This window comes from Adiantum capillus-veneris, chromosome 18, assembly GCF_014529385.1.
Source record: "Adiantum capillus-veneris isolate H3 chromosome 18, ASM1452938v2, whole genome shotgun sequence".
NCBI classification, from domain to species: domain Eukaryota; kingdom Viridiplantae; phylum Streptophyta; class Polypodiopsida; order Polypodiales; family Pteridaceae; genus Adiantum; species Adiantum capillus-veneris.
Genome location: NC_140948.1, coordinates 15,640,659 through 15,655,191, shown reverse-complemented (window position 1 = coordinate 15,655,191; position 14,533 = coordinate 15,640,659). Strand labels below are relative to the sequence as shown.

The following is a 14,533-nucleotide window of genomic DNA, read 5'->3' as shown; positions in this document are numbered from 1 at the left end:
CTCGAACCCACGACCTACCTCTACACACTCCCACACTCAATCCAGCTCGCCTAGCGCGTTCCGTTGAGAGCATTGCCAGTCAGGCGCTATATAAATCTCCCCCCCCCCCCCCCCCCCCCCCCCCCCCCCCAACCCAATAGCGCACATCATCCAATGAATGTGGGCCAACAGTGTGTCGATCCAATAGTCCCAATCACTCATCCCGCCGAAAAAGAACCCTTGCCCCGTAGATTCATGAGTGACACCCTCCAAACGAGGAGGGAGGGGGCCTCTCACGTGGAAACTTTTTTAGGGGGTTGGGGGAGACAATAATATTTGGGCAAAGAGATTTCTTCTTGCGAAATGTTCAAAATCTTAATATGGCGATGGTACGTATAGAGCCAGGTATTTCATTTGCGCCACGTATTTCGTTTGCAGCGCCTCCAAGAGCTGATAGACTACATAGTTTCGCTGCGTTGCCTACCAAGAACGATGCATCACATCCATGTCCAAAGGAGGTGCTTATAGCGTTGCTCATTGAGACTCACAAGGCTCTGCAAGAGACCGAAAGCCAGGACAATCTCCGACGACGCTTCAGAGAGGTTCAAGGATTAGGTACGTGAAAAGCGCTCTGGCTACCTTTAAGCAAGTGCTATGTAATTCACCTGCAAATGCATAGATGCAATTGTTCATTAGATTTCCTGATCTTGGGCGAAACCCAAAACCAGCTGATGCTCTAAGCAAAGCATCAGCCCCGTAAAGCAGGCAAGAGGCCTGCCACATTCCTTGATCACACCGTGGCCCAAATAGTACCTCACTGCTGTGGGAGCCCCTCCTGGAACATGTGATAGGCAATGATATATATTTGCGACTTTTATTCATTGTATGAATCTATATTCAGTTGGACTCATTTCATGTGGCTTGTGAGATACCGCTCTTGGACACTTAGATTTTCAGATAAATTTCAAAACGTTTTGATCATATTGTAAGAGCTAGTCGCTATGTGGTAATTTATTTTTGCATAAAACGTAGTTGAAGCAAATTTTAAATCTCTCACAAGTTTGGTTTTGAGAAAGAGAGAGAAAAGGGGGTGATTGTGTTTATTTTCATATCTCCATAGAAATGTGGCTTACAATATAATATCCAATTGCCAACATCGGCAAAAATTTTGATTTTCTTGCCCTCAATATCTCAAGTGGCGGACTTCTCGACGTAATCAGGGATCGGGTGGATACGAAATGCCATGGCATACCGAAGATAATGTCACATCTGTCGATGGGTGCTATAAAAAATGATTCTTGGTCTTTGTACTCGTTAATCCAAAGATTGAAATGTCCTTACACAGGAGTTGTATTGGTAGTTAACCCCTGAAAAGCGGATCCTGAGGTGGTCAAAGTGCCTAGCTGATCGAGGGTGAGACATAGGTGCTCTGCAATATCATTACAGATGCAGTTGTCTGTTGATCCAAGATCATAGAGGATCGATAGGTTGTTTAGAGTTCTCGAGCCTTGCTATGCATGGACTCCAGTTAACTTGCATGTACCATGGACTACCTGCCATGCATGGACTCCCACTTGCTATGCTTGGACTCCAGTTAGTAGAATCCCGCTTTTTGCGTTGAATTGTTGACGTGGCAGAATCCCGGAAATTCCATTGACATGCTGACGTGGCAGTTTCCGTACGATGCTGACGTGGCAGGGCCGGAAATTGCACTGGCTGTTGTACGGATTTCCGCAAATCACACTGATGCTTTTTTTTGGAAGATTTTGGGATTAGTTGCTTTTAGAACAATTGCTTTTAATTTGAGAAGCTTTTAAGTTTGAGAGCTTTTGATTTTGGGGCTCTGCTTTTGGCATCCCTTGTAAGAATAAAAGAGCCCTCAGGGCCTCTCTCTTCAGAGCATCTGGACGCAGAGTCTGAGAGCAGAGGTTTGTGCGGGAGTTGTACTTTGCTCAAAGATTAATAAAAGAAATACCAAAAGGGGTGCCTCTCTCGGCATGGAACTACGCCAGGCCGTGTTGACCAAATTGAACTGTGATTTTAAAGTTGTGAAGTATTTAAAGTGATTCTCTCTTGTGTTGCAACGGAATCTAGACTTGGAGTGCCCAAGTTTGTTACAGCATTTAGGACATCCTTTGGATTGTACAAGTATTTGTGATTCCTTTTGATCTCACAAATGCTCCTGCAACGTTCAACAGGATGATTGACAGGATTTTCAGGGAGTACAGGCCATTTGTTGGCACCTTTTTCGAGGACATCATTATATTCTCCAAGAATGAAGTAGATCACATGAACCATTTCTTATAGGTTTTTGAGGCACTACGGCGGCAAAGATTGGTGGTCAACGGGAAAGAGAGCGAGTTTTCCCTGCCAGAGATACACTTTTTGGGTTACATTGTCTTAGCAAAGGGTGTGTAGATGGACCCGGCCAAGATAGAAACCATTTGGACTTGGCCAGAATTAAAGAATTTACATAAAATTCGAGGCTTTTTGGGTTTATGCTCTTACTACAGGCGGTTCAATTAGGAAGTTTGCGGAGATCTCTTTTCTCTTGCATATCTTGATTGAGAAAGGGGTTCCGTTCACTTGGGGATCCTTAGAAATTGCACCGTTCACTCAATGAAAAGTTGACGACTTGTCCGGTTTGATTTTATCAGATTTGTAGAAACGTTTTGAGGATTATTGTGATGCTTGTAGCAGACTTGGAGTAGTCTTAATGTCGGAGGGCCATGTCATAGCCTACGAGCGTAGAATGTTCTCTAGACATGAGAGGGTTGCATAGACCTACAAGAAAGAGTTGTTAGGAGTGATACACGCTCTGACTCAGTGGAGACATTTCCCGCTTTGAGCAAATTTCACAGTGTTCACAAATCATCAGAGTGAGAAACCTCATGGGTGCAAAATTTTGGCTTGGGATGCTTTTTGAGCAGTAGCTTTTCATTGCAATGCTTTTGGGCGAGAGGCCACATGTAAAACCTTTAGTGTGCCTCGGGCCTCTTCTTTGGCAAATCAGCTTGGGAGCATATGCAAAGAGAGGACCCTCGGACATTGTCACAAACGGGAGCGCATGGCAATATAGAATATACTCGGATAAATAGAATTTATCACTTAATACTGAAGCCAGATGATATAGAGAGAAATAAAGAGAGAGAGTGAGAAGATCGACACAGTACTGGGAACCAGAAGATGGGATGGTCCCCCCTCGTGATAGTATCTTTATTACTGAGGAGAGGTCTATACAAGCACTTGAACCGAACGTATTACCACGTTTGTTCTAGAATAAGACTTGAAGGTTTCTGGAAGCCTCGGCTTCCTATTCCTAGGGCAAAAACCTATTCCAAGGAACTTCCGTTCCTTATTCCAAATCCTCGAGAACCAAGGTTCTGGCCTCTGGATCTCACCTTCCAGACTCGGTTTCGAGAGTCCTCTTCTTGCAGAATAACTTTGCTTCCCTGGACACGAAGTCCTTCCCTTGGGAATTCAACTTCCGGATCACATCTTGCGTGTCTAGCACTCTTAGATCCGTGGATCTACTTTCCAAACTCGAGTACGAAAAAAACCCTTGGGTTGATCTGGCTCTAGTTCCTCAAAGCGCTTTCTTCTGCAGACTCTCATGCCTTCCTCTGCTCCTACTCCCTCGTGAAGAGGAATTACACCTACAAACACACACAAACACGGGACAACAATTCGTATGGCAAATCCACAATTGATACCTCTCGCTCTTTGTGTGGGAAAAGGCGACCTTCGTGCTTCGTAGTCTCGCGATCCCTTGCGTCTTCTGGCGGCAGAGTCTTCTCTTGCTGATGCTGGCAACTCCTCCTCTGAGAGAGGGCGTGTGATGCTTTTATAGCTCCTTGGCCAATGCAGCAATAGTTGAGCGCAGGCTGCCCGCATAGAGATCGCGGCCGTTTTTTTTTTGTTTTTTTTTGCTCTTCTGTCAGAAAGAGAGAGAGAGAAATCGCTGGCTGGTTTTTGCTACTTAATTTATCAGATGGCTGCCCACTTATTAAGTGGACGGCTTGCGTATTTTAAAAATAGCCCGAATTTGCCCAAAAAATCAATAAAACCTTACAAGTTAAAAACAATGCTTTCACAACACTTGCGAGGTGTCCCTGGATGCAATCACATGCACAGTTGCAATGCAGACATAGACTTCCTTGTGGGAAAGCATTTGCTTTCCCAAAAAGCAACCGGCTTTCTCAGAAAGCTTTCATTTTTTTCTCAAAGTTTCCTTTGAACCCATCTTCATTCAAGTGCTTGCTCTTCCTTGTGCACAATTCTAACCGAGTTTGGAATTTCCTCTTGACTATGGATATTTCCTTTGCGATGCACCCGTCACCCACCTTGTGACGCATCAGGAATACCCATCACCTAGTCCTTTCCTACCGAACTTACGATACAATCTCCTTCACGATGCTCTATGTCACCCATCCTATGACGCATCAGAGATGTCCGTTCCCAGATGGTCGAATACTTCTTCCCGATGCTCCCTGTCACCCATCCGATGTGACGCATCAGAAGTACCCGTTCTTGGTGGCCTTACAGATATTCCCTCACAGTGCTCCCATCACCACTCTGAATGACACACTAGAAATATCTGTGCTCGGATGTCTCGAGTGAGAAAAACCCTCTCACTTAAAATTCCAGGAACTAGAATTATTTTTCTTGGTGTTCCAAGCGAGAAAACCCTCACTTATAAATCCAATAATTCATTTATAAATATTTTTCTGTCACAAGGGCGTGGCAACTGCTAACCTGAGTTGTTGGTTTCTTTCCAATGATTTTTGCTTAATTTTTGAGACCCTCTTTTTAAAGTTGAAAATAGTCGGACATTGTATGGCCAATGTGAATGGTAGTTTCGCCTGCAGACGGGAAGTTGGTCGGCGTTGGAACTCGTATAGTAAGAGGATGTCTAGGCTCAGTTCAAGATCATGTAGGTCCCCCCATCGCACTTAGCAAGTTGGTGGATACTAGGAAGTGAACTCAATAAAGGCATAGTGCCAAGGTGGGATCACCAAAGGAAAATACCTGATAGCTGGGCTACAATGCATTTTTGGATGTGGTCCTAGTGGGGATAAATGGTCAGATGGCATCCACAGTGGGGATAAATGGTCAGATGACGAGTGGATGCGGTCCCAGTGGGGATAGATGGTCAGATGACGAGTGGGAATGCAACGGAAGCATCCCCTAAAATTTAGGGAATTGCTATTTTGGACACAGTAACAGGGAACGGAGGCATTCCGTACTGAAAGAGCATTCCAGCCTTCCTTAACCGAGGAAACGGGGTCGGGAACGGATAGGCGTTCCGGTTGAGGACCTGATAGCGGAACGGCGTTCCAGCCAGCCGGAACAAGGGGGAACGGTCGGGTGAAACGGCGGGTGGCATATTTTAAATTTTGAAAATTGGCGGCAAATTTAAAATTTGAAAACGAGCGGGGGTGCCAGTCCGTTTGAACTTTGGGGGTGGTTCACAATAGAGGTGGGGAGGGAGGGGGGGGGGGGGGGGGGGGGGGGTTTTCTTTTTTTCTATAAAAGCTCACCCTCACCCCTCGCACTTTCATAGCCCTCACTCTCAAGCTTGAAGCGCCTTGAAGACACGCTCTCGAGTCTCACCCTCCCTCTCAAGCTTGAAGCGCCGAACGGCAAGCCACTCTCGAGTCTCACTCTCACACCCTCTCTCAAGCTTGAAGCTTCAAGTGCTCTCACCCTCTCTCTCAAGCTTGAAGCCACAAGCTCTCAAGCTTGAAGCTTCATCCCTCTTGCAAGCTCCATTCCTCCATCGCATCCCTCTCTCAAGCTCCATCCCTCTCTCAACTTTCAAGCTCCATCCCTCCATCCCTCTCTCGAGTTTCAAGCCTCAAGCGCCATCTATATGGCACAAGCTTCCGCATCACATGAAGGTCCCTCGGTTGTTAAGAGAGGAAAGAAGGATGAGCCTTTATGGTGGGATGAGGTGCATTCCGAAGTCTTGGGCAAAGACGGCAGTGCAAGACCATGGACGTGTAAACTATGTGGCTTCCACCGTAAATCCGGGACAAGCAAGGTCCGAGTACACCTTCTTCACGTAGTGGGGGAGCAAGTGAAGCATTGCAAGAATGTGATGGCCGAGAAGGAGCTTGAGATCAAGGATGCCATTATGAGAGCCAAAGCAAATGATCGACCCAAGCGGCAAGCCATTGATCCCAATCACTTGGTTTTCCTTCTTCTACCACTCATTCGCAAGCTTCCGTTGGAGGTAGTAGTGCGGCGGCTCAAACATCGTTTCAAACTATTTCACTCTCTCTTCCCACCCATCGTCAACGAACTCTAGATGCGTCATGGGATCCAAAAAAGGAGGAGGATGTGGATGCCTCCATTGCCCGCTTTTTTTATCACGATCATATCCCTTTCATAAAGGCTCGGTAAGTTCCAAGTTCTCAATGCTCACATATATTATCATTATTATGACCATAACTAGTATGTCCGTTTTCCAAACAACATTGTCTTGACTTTTGACCTTTGTGACATGTACATTGTATAGGTCGGACTACTTCAAGCAATGTGCACAAGGATTGGGGATTACGGGCCACGCTACGTGCCACCCACTTTAGAGGCCCTCCGTACTTCTCTTCTTGATAGAGAGAAGGCCGTTGTGGAGATGGCAACCGTAAATATGAAGCGACAATGGGCCAAGTATGGAGTGACTCATTGCAGATGGATGGAGCGACACGAGGAGGAGATCCATTCATGGGCTTGTGGCTTGTTGCAAGGGAGAGATGTACTTTGCCCACTCACATGATGCCACAGAAACAGGGAAATCCGCCGATGTGCTTGCAGGAGAGTGGGCGTCTGCTATAGAGATCATTGGCTCAGAGGTGGTGTTGCAGCTTGTCACGAATGGGGAGGCATCAAACAGGGCAGCCGGCGCCATTTTGGAGGGCATGTATCCCCGCATCAAAGTGTCATTTTGTATGGCACATTGCCTTAACAACCTGTTAAAGGATATAGGGCGCATACCTTGGATTGAGCCACTCATTACAAGTGTGTCCAAGCTAGTGTCCTTCATCAACAATCACAATCTCCTTCGTTCTGCATTCTTGAAGCGGTTAGGGGGCAAGGTTCTCTTGAAGTATTGTGAGACCCGCTTTGCTTACAACTACCTAATGGTTCATCGCCTATGTGAATGTCAGAGTGCAGTGCTACAGACCCTCATCGATACGGAGTACACTTCCTCATCCTACGCAGGTTCAGTCTCGCAGGGATCTTATGTGCAGGCAAGTTAGAGGATCCCGAGTTTTGGGAGTCATTGAAGACTATAGACCAAATGGTGCAGCCTGTACTCCACTTGCTTCGAGTAGTTGATGGCATGCAACCTTGCATTGGCAAGGTTTATGAGGCCATGGATTGCATGGTGAAGGCCCTCCAAACACTTTAGCCAGATGCAGACAGGTTTGAGGAGATAGCCAGCTTTGTCAGAGTAGATGGGACACCTATGCTTCCCCTTTCCATGGTGCGGCTTTTGTGCTGGATATAGAGTTTCAAGGTGCAGGGCAGGAGCATGATGGAGAGGTGAACAAGCAATGGAAGGAGATCTTGAGCATGTTTTACCCTGATCAAGAAGAACGCCGCAAAATCAAGGATCAGCTTGCTATGTACAGGGATATGCGTGGATTGGGCTTGCCGATGCCCAAGTTGATCTCACCAAGATCTCCTCAGTTTTGTGGTGGTAGGACTATGGCTCAGATGGGCCAGAGCTTCAGCGACTCGCTATCCGCATCCTCAACCAAGTGGTTAGCTCCTCTTGCTTGGAGCAATTGTGGAGTGTTTACAGCCACGTTGCATGCAGGAAGAGAAACCGACTTGCCGTGGAGAAAGCAAATGATCTTGTATTTGTGAATGCAAACTTGCGTGTGTTGTGCAAGTCGGCATCCAAAGTATCAGATCCCTTTCTATAGTGGGAGATGGATGTAGAGGTGGAGATACTTGGGAGGGTGGATCTACAGAAGTTTTACATGAAGTGGATGATGCGGACGAGCCTGTTGGGGATGGGGATGGGGATGACATCCATGATCTCCAGGCCACCACTACAGACTGGCAGGCTAGTGGCTCTTCTGATCCTTAAGCCTTGGCCTTGACATGTTTCCATTTTGGCATTTTGGCATCTATGTATTGAGCTATGGAGTCCCTAGTGGCTAGTCTTGACTCTTGAGCCTCGACTCTTATCTTTTCTTTAAGTTCTCAGTGCTTACCTTTTTGTAGCGCCTTGGCTGGCCTTATAAGCCACAATTGAACTTATAGTTCATGGTCTTTTTACTCCATCTTTCTGTCTATTGAGCTCTTCAATCTTTGCACTTCCTAGATAATGTTATTTGTGATGCGCTTAGTATGTTATGAGGTGTCTACAACTCCGGTAACTTGAATTCACGTACGCAACCACTACCGCGCACAAGCGACATGTTGAAACTTGAAACATGTCTGAACATGATTCTAATTGTCCAACTAGATGTTAGAAGCTTGGCTTATAGTTGTTTACTAACTTATAGGCTGTTTTGAGGCTAATTTCAACGTTTTTTTTGTAGACCGTTTCGGCGTTCATGTTCCGGTCCCCGCCTCTATGTTCCAGTACCGTTTCCGTTCCGTGTTCCCGTTCCAAGTAACTTTGATTTTGGACCATAAAAATCTGTTCGCGTCATTACCTCCGGAATGGCAATGGGAACATTTTAGAACTCCACTGCAAAGTCAACTGGGCAACGAGTTGGGAGATTTTTAAGCGGCAAGCCTAAAACGGAAAATTGCTTGTAAATGTGCCAAGTGGCACCTTTTCATGCACTTTCCTCATGCAAAAGAAGGTAGCGCCGAATTTCTAGCTGAAAGAGCTCATTTGCAAGTTTCTGTCACAGGTTAAGAGCTATTGACTGCAAGCTTTCCCTCTCATGTATAGTATGGTACAAGAGGGCTCTTCATTTGACTCATGTACAGCTGTGTAGTCATTCGTTTTTGCTGAGGCAAGAGCCTCTCTGAGCAGGAACAAGACTAGCTAACTGCTGCTCCAAAAGCAGGCACCGGTGAGGGTGATAACCTCACCGTACAGGTGCATTTTCAACGCTGGTTATGCGCTGAATTGGGACTGTTTTTCAGCGCCATACGGATGCCAGAACCATTGGGAACAGTGCCCCACTGTTAGAGGACAGTTCAAGGACTGTTTAGGACTGCAAACAGGGAAAAAACCAGTAAATACAGCGTGCTGAATTTACGGTTTTTGGGCAGAAATCAGAGGGTTTATGTCAGTGGAAGTGAGTTCTAGCAAGGGAATTAGTTTCGGGCAAGTTTTGGGGCTGTTATGTTGCCAAAACAGTTGGTGTCTAGCTGGATACTGGTAAAGAATTCCCAGGACTCTTCTTTGTAATTTACCCTCTTAGAGAATAAAGAAATACCGAAAGGGGCGCCAATTTTGGGTCCTACAGGTTGTCGGCATTTGCTCGGAGCATTCTAGCTTCCGAGTCATGTGTGTGCTTTAAGTGTTAATTCCCGTCGCAGGATGCCTTTCCAAAGTGCTCTCAGTGTGTGTCTAAAGTAAAGAATTTCGGGTGAAAGCCAAAGTCTACCACCCTACTGGCCGGTTTCATGGTTCGATTGCCAAGACATAAATCACTTTTTCCTCAAGAAGTAAGCCTCGGTTGTTTTGGGTAAAACACAGAGTACAGGAACGCGGATTACACTATGGCTGACAAAGGGAAAGGCATTATGGAAGAGGGTTCCCTTCCGCAGGATAGACAAGAAATTCCTATGGTGTTCGAGGTTGGCGAGAGTTCACGGCCACCCTGTCTGCAAGTACAGGGCTTTATGATTGGGCAACTTGAGGATGATGCGTTCAGGACCAATTGAAATTCAGCCAAGGTTGTGCGGGGCAGCTTGTAGGGAACCACAACTTTTATTCCCTCTGTTGAAGAATAAAGAAATACCGAAAGGGACGCCTATTTAGGGGCCAATCTAGAGTCTGACTCGCATACAGATGCATTCTAGCATCTGTATCCCATTCCCCTCTCTCGTGTCATTATAGCATAGGTAGAATAGACGACTAATAATGGGTGAAAGCTAAATCATTGTTTGAAGTAATGTCTACCGCCCTTTTTGAAGTTAACAGACCGGTTACAATATGCATCTATGCTAAGTGAGTAGGCATGCACGGTCTACGAGGGAGAGCGCCAACAGCATCCGGAATCCTAGAAGGGACTCTTCGCCGGCCCACTCTGTTGTGTGGGTCGAGCGGTATTTGAACTGCATAAAGGTCTGCAATGCTTGCTTCTTTGGGCCGCGCCGAAAGCGACACAAAGTCTTCTGTGGCTCCTTCGATGCTTCAACCTCACAATGGAAATGCCCATGCTTGGTGCCCATACTTTCATGTGCTCGTTTGGAAACTGTCATGCCAAGGAAGAGACATGGAATGCGACTTCCTTACATACAAACTTTTCAGCTTTTCTCGAAAAATCTGCATACATTCGTGCTCATCCATGAGAGAAACGTGCTCAACATACAATATGTCATGCCTAGGAAAAGGGATCACATAACGATGTTGACTAAAATACAGGAAACCTTCACGAATGAAACACTTGAACAATGTGTGCGTATCAATCATACGAACACATAATACTTCCTGTGATGGTTCTTTGGACCAAGGCTCGAGAGCCAAGATCGCTTTTTCGGGATCTATCGAATCGTCTTGTGGGCGATCTGTGGACCTCGACTCGAAAGCCAAGATCGATTCTTGGTGATTGATCGAATCTACAACGAGGTTAGCTTCGCTAGAAAAAGCATCAACTAACACATCATCCTTGTGAACAATCACATCATCTTCATGTAATTCATCATGCTTGTCTTTTTCATCCAAATCATCATGCAAATCATTATCCATCAAATCATCATGCTTCTCATAATCATGCAAATCCTGTGTGTCATGCTGTGGAGAAAAAGAGACTGAGAGAGTCTCCTTATCTCGAACCCTTTCAATCTTGTCCTGCAGATTAGCAATGAGAGATGGAGAAGGAGCAATGTCCTCTCTATGAATGACAGTGGGAGAATCACTTTTGGCATTGAGAGTTAAAGTGCTAGCCTCCCAATCAACGAGAGGGTTCAGTTCATGAAACCATTTTATGCCTAAAATCATATCACATCTTGAGAGAGGAGAAACAACAAATCTTCTAGTGAAGGCAGTCTGTTGAATTGCAAACAACACATCAAGGCACTCCTTCGTGATGAGAGCGTCCATACCGGAACGAAAGCTAGAGACCTCGATAAGAGATCTCGGACTAACTTCGAGGCGGGCTCTCTCAACAAGAGAGGAACTGATCACATCATGCATACTACCTGGGTCAAACAATATGACAAAACGGGGCCCTGACGTGCGACCATAACATTTAATGAGAGAATCATCAATGGGAGGGTTTAGAGAAACTTTGGGTACAATCGTGTATCATTCATTGCATTGACAGATATAGTGGGTGCTGTGGGTTTGTTAGATTCATTCGATTCAAGCTTAGGACATGTTCGTTTTATGTGACCCTTAATGTGACAATGAAAACAACGACCTTCCTTAGAATAAGTGCTTTGTTCTTCCGACGTGATGTATCCTCCTACAATTCCTTGTGCTACCTTTTCATCTGGAGTAAGCTTAGGTTTAGCAGTTGTGTTAGCCTTACCCTTAGATTCATTGGAAGAATTCTTTGATGAGAGACTGTTGGAAGATTGGTTAGAAGAGTTATCATTCTTACCATTCTTACCGTTCTTACCGTTCTGCGGGTTTTGAGAAGTCTGCGAGGTACTTGTGGAAGTCTTGTTCTCCTTAGGCTTTCCCTTGTTGTGCTTCATCTCCTGTGCGAGAGCAATCGCTACCGCCTTGTTGAGATCGATTGGATCGAATACCTCGACATTGTACTTAATATACTCGTCCAATCCAAAGAGAAAAGCCTCTTTGCGCTCATCATCCGACATGCGTAGTTGGATACCTAGCTGTAAAACACGATTAGAAAAAGACGTAACCGGCATACCATTTTTCTTGAGAGCTCGCTAATCGTCCTTCAATCGTGCAAGGTACTGAGGTGGCATAAACCGCGCCTTGAGCTTGTCTTGGAAATCAGCCCAACGAAAAGAGGGGGGCGTGAAATTGTCGGCTGCCTGTAAGTGCGTGGCTAGCTGTGCCTCTTGCCATGCGTGGTACCAATTGATGGCATCACTGGCAAGGTACATAGCTGCCGTCAAAACTTTGCTATTTCCTGTCTTCTTAGTTGTCCCAAAATAAGCATTAAATTGATGCAACCAAGAATGAATAACCGTAGCATCCATCTTACCGTCATACTTACTGAAAGTCAACTTTTCTGTGACTGGGTGGTTGGAATCCACTTCGTGGCTTGCGCCACTTGACGAACTTCCACGATCTTTGGGTGGTTCGGTCTTCGAGGTTAGGATATGGGAAATAAATTCTTGATGACGAATCTCCCTTTGAGTCTCTCATTCATCGCGCTCGCGTTCGAAAGCAAGTCGATGTTCTTCCTTTGCGGCAAGAGCAATACGCTCACGTTCGTGAGCAAGTCGATTTTCTTCTTGTTTTGCGGCAAGAGCAATGCGCTCACGTTGCTGAGTAAGGCGCTCACGGTCCTGAGCAAGACGACTTGCTTCTTGTCTATCCATCATGGCCATCATCTGCTTGACCATTTCCTCCATAGGGTTTGGTGGACTTGGTGGCGTAGATGGCGAAGGGGGAGGGTTGAAGAAATCATCTCCGTGTGGGGACGAGTCTTCGTCGCCTCTCTCATGCTCACCACTTGTATGCGAAGTATCCATTCCGCTTCGGGTGACGACCATGCACTATGATCTTGGGGTCTTAAGCTCGTGAGGAACTTGGGTTCTTGAGGGTCTTGAGGTTCTTGAGATCCTTGATAATCTTGGGTTCTTGAGGTTCTTGAGTCTTGCGGGTCTTGGGTTCTTGGGGTTTTCTTTCGCTTGCAAATCGTGTTGGAGAAGGATCTTCTCTTCACCTGAGTTCTACTCTTTTCTGCGGGCGCACCCCTTGGCAGCCTTGCGCTCACACCAAGGTTGCTTTTTCCCACCTCACGTGGATTGGCCGGCCGCTAAGTGCACGGTCCACTCTCAATGAGTGAAAAGAGACACAAGGGGAGGCTGGACAAGCCCTTCTTGCTTGGGATTCCTGTCACTCTTCAACAAAACATGATTAGGAATCGCCACGCCCAAGTAAACTTGGGTTCGTGCGACCGCAACAAACAAAAAAAATTCTTGTGGTTCTTTCCTTGAGTAATCTAGAACACTTCCAAAGCTCTGATAACAATGTAAGGTGCAGCGGAATGAATGCTGTATTTTCTCAAGATCAGTGATCTTTATTGCTCAAGGTTCCTTTTAGTTCTTAGGGAAGGAGAGAGCCTTCCGTCTTTATGGAGAGTGCTATGATCACGAACAAAGTGAGTGGATATTGTGCGTGCAAGTGAATGAGACTGAGAGAAGGAGAAAAAAGAGATACGACACCCGAGAGGTTGTAAAACCCTCCTCCGAAGGCCCCACTCTCGTCGGCGAGAGTGGTCTACTTTGATTGCACAAAGGTGTACAATGCGTATGCAATGGACTGATGCAATGGGACTATGCCGATGACGACGACAACTTGGTGGCTGAAATCTGAGATCTTCTAACTGCTGATTTTCGGGACTGTTTCGGGGCTGAAATGGACTGTCTTACGGCTGTCCTTATGTCTGAAAATGGTGGCTTTCTCGGGGTTCATGCTAATGACAAAACGCTGAGGTTATGGCAGGGAACAGGCTGCGTTTTTATGGGCTGGAAACCTGCTGTGAAAAACGCTACCATAGGCTGAAATCGCTGGGTTCTGCTGCTGGTTTGTAATTCCAATAACGTTGGGCCTTGGGGCTGCTGCTGATGGTCAAAAACGCCAACGGCCGAGGCCTGTGGGTCGCGGGAACACGCCAGAGAATGGCACTTGATGGCGATGCTGGATGCTGTGGGTGAAACGCCAGGGATGGGGTGAGGGTGGCGATGGTACTGCTTGAAAAACGCTAGGGGGTGCTGAGGGGGGGTACTGCTGAGAAGTTGTCTGTTGAGCGGGAAGCTCCTGCTGCCTCTTCTGCCAGAAAGTGTTAACTTGGGTTTGCTTATATATTAACTTAGCAAAATTGCCCTACCTACTTTTGTTGAAAGTCACTTAAAAATAATAAGTGAAAATAACCAAAAATAGGAAAATAGGCTAAATGCACTGGAAAATTCCCCTGACTGAATCTGATGGGAATTCCGATGATCATGCTGTGTGCAACCGGAGGATATGCATCTATGCTAAGTGATTGGGCATGCACGGTCTACGAATAGACTCACAAAAGTGCCAGATCACTGCTAATCTAGACTTGACTGAATTGACTGAACCCTGCTGTGGTGTAGCTTGTTCACGGACACATAGGTTTGGGATGTGTCACGTGACAAGTTTCTATCAAGCTTTTGGAAAGACTTGTTCAAGATTCAAGTTGTAAAGATTAACCTCTCTTTATCCAATCATCCCAAAGTGATG

General features: G+C 46.1%; 1 protein-coding gene across 2 annotated transcripts in view; it reads left to right on the top strand.

The window, feature by feature from the left end:
* Positions 1–316: 316 nt before the first annotated feature.
* Positions 317–14,533, top strand: part of LOC147435274 (uncharacterized) — an 83,661-nt gene continuing 69,444 nt past the window's right edge. Inside the window, exon 1 of one of the 2 annotated variants that reach the window (XM_086488351.1) lies at positions 317–594. In XM_086488351.1, coding sequence (XP_086344477.1) covers positions 360–594 — 235 coding nt within the window. In that variant the 5' untranslated portion in view covers positions 317–359. The remainder of the gene's footprint in view (positions 595–14,533) is intronic. The other variant, XM_086488352.1, reaches the window with a different exon arrangement.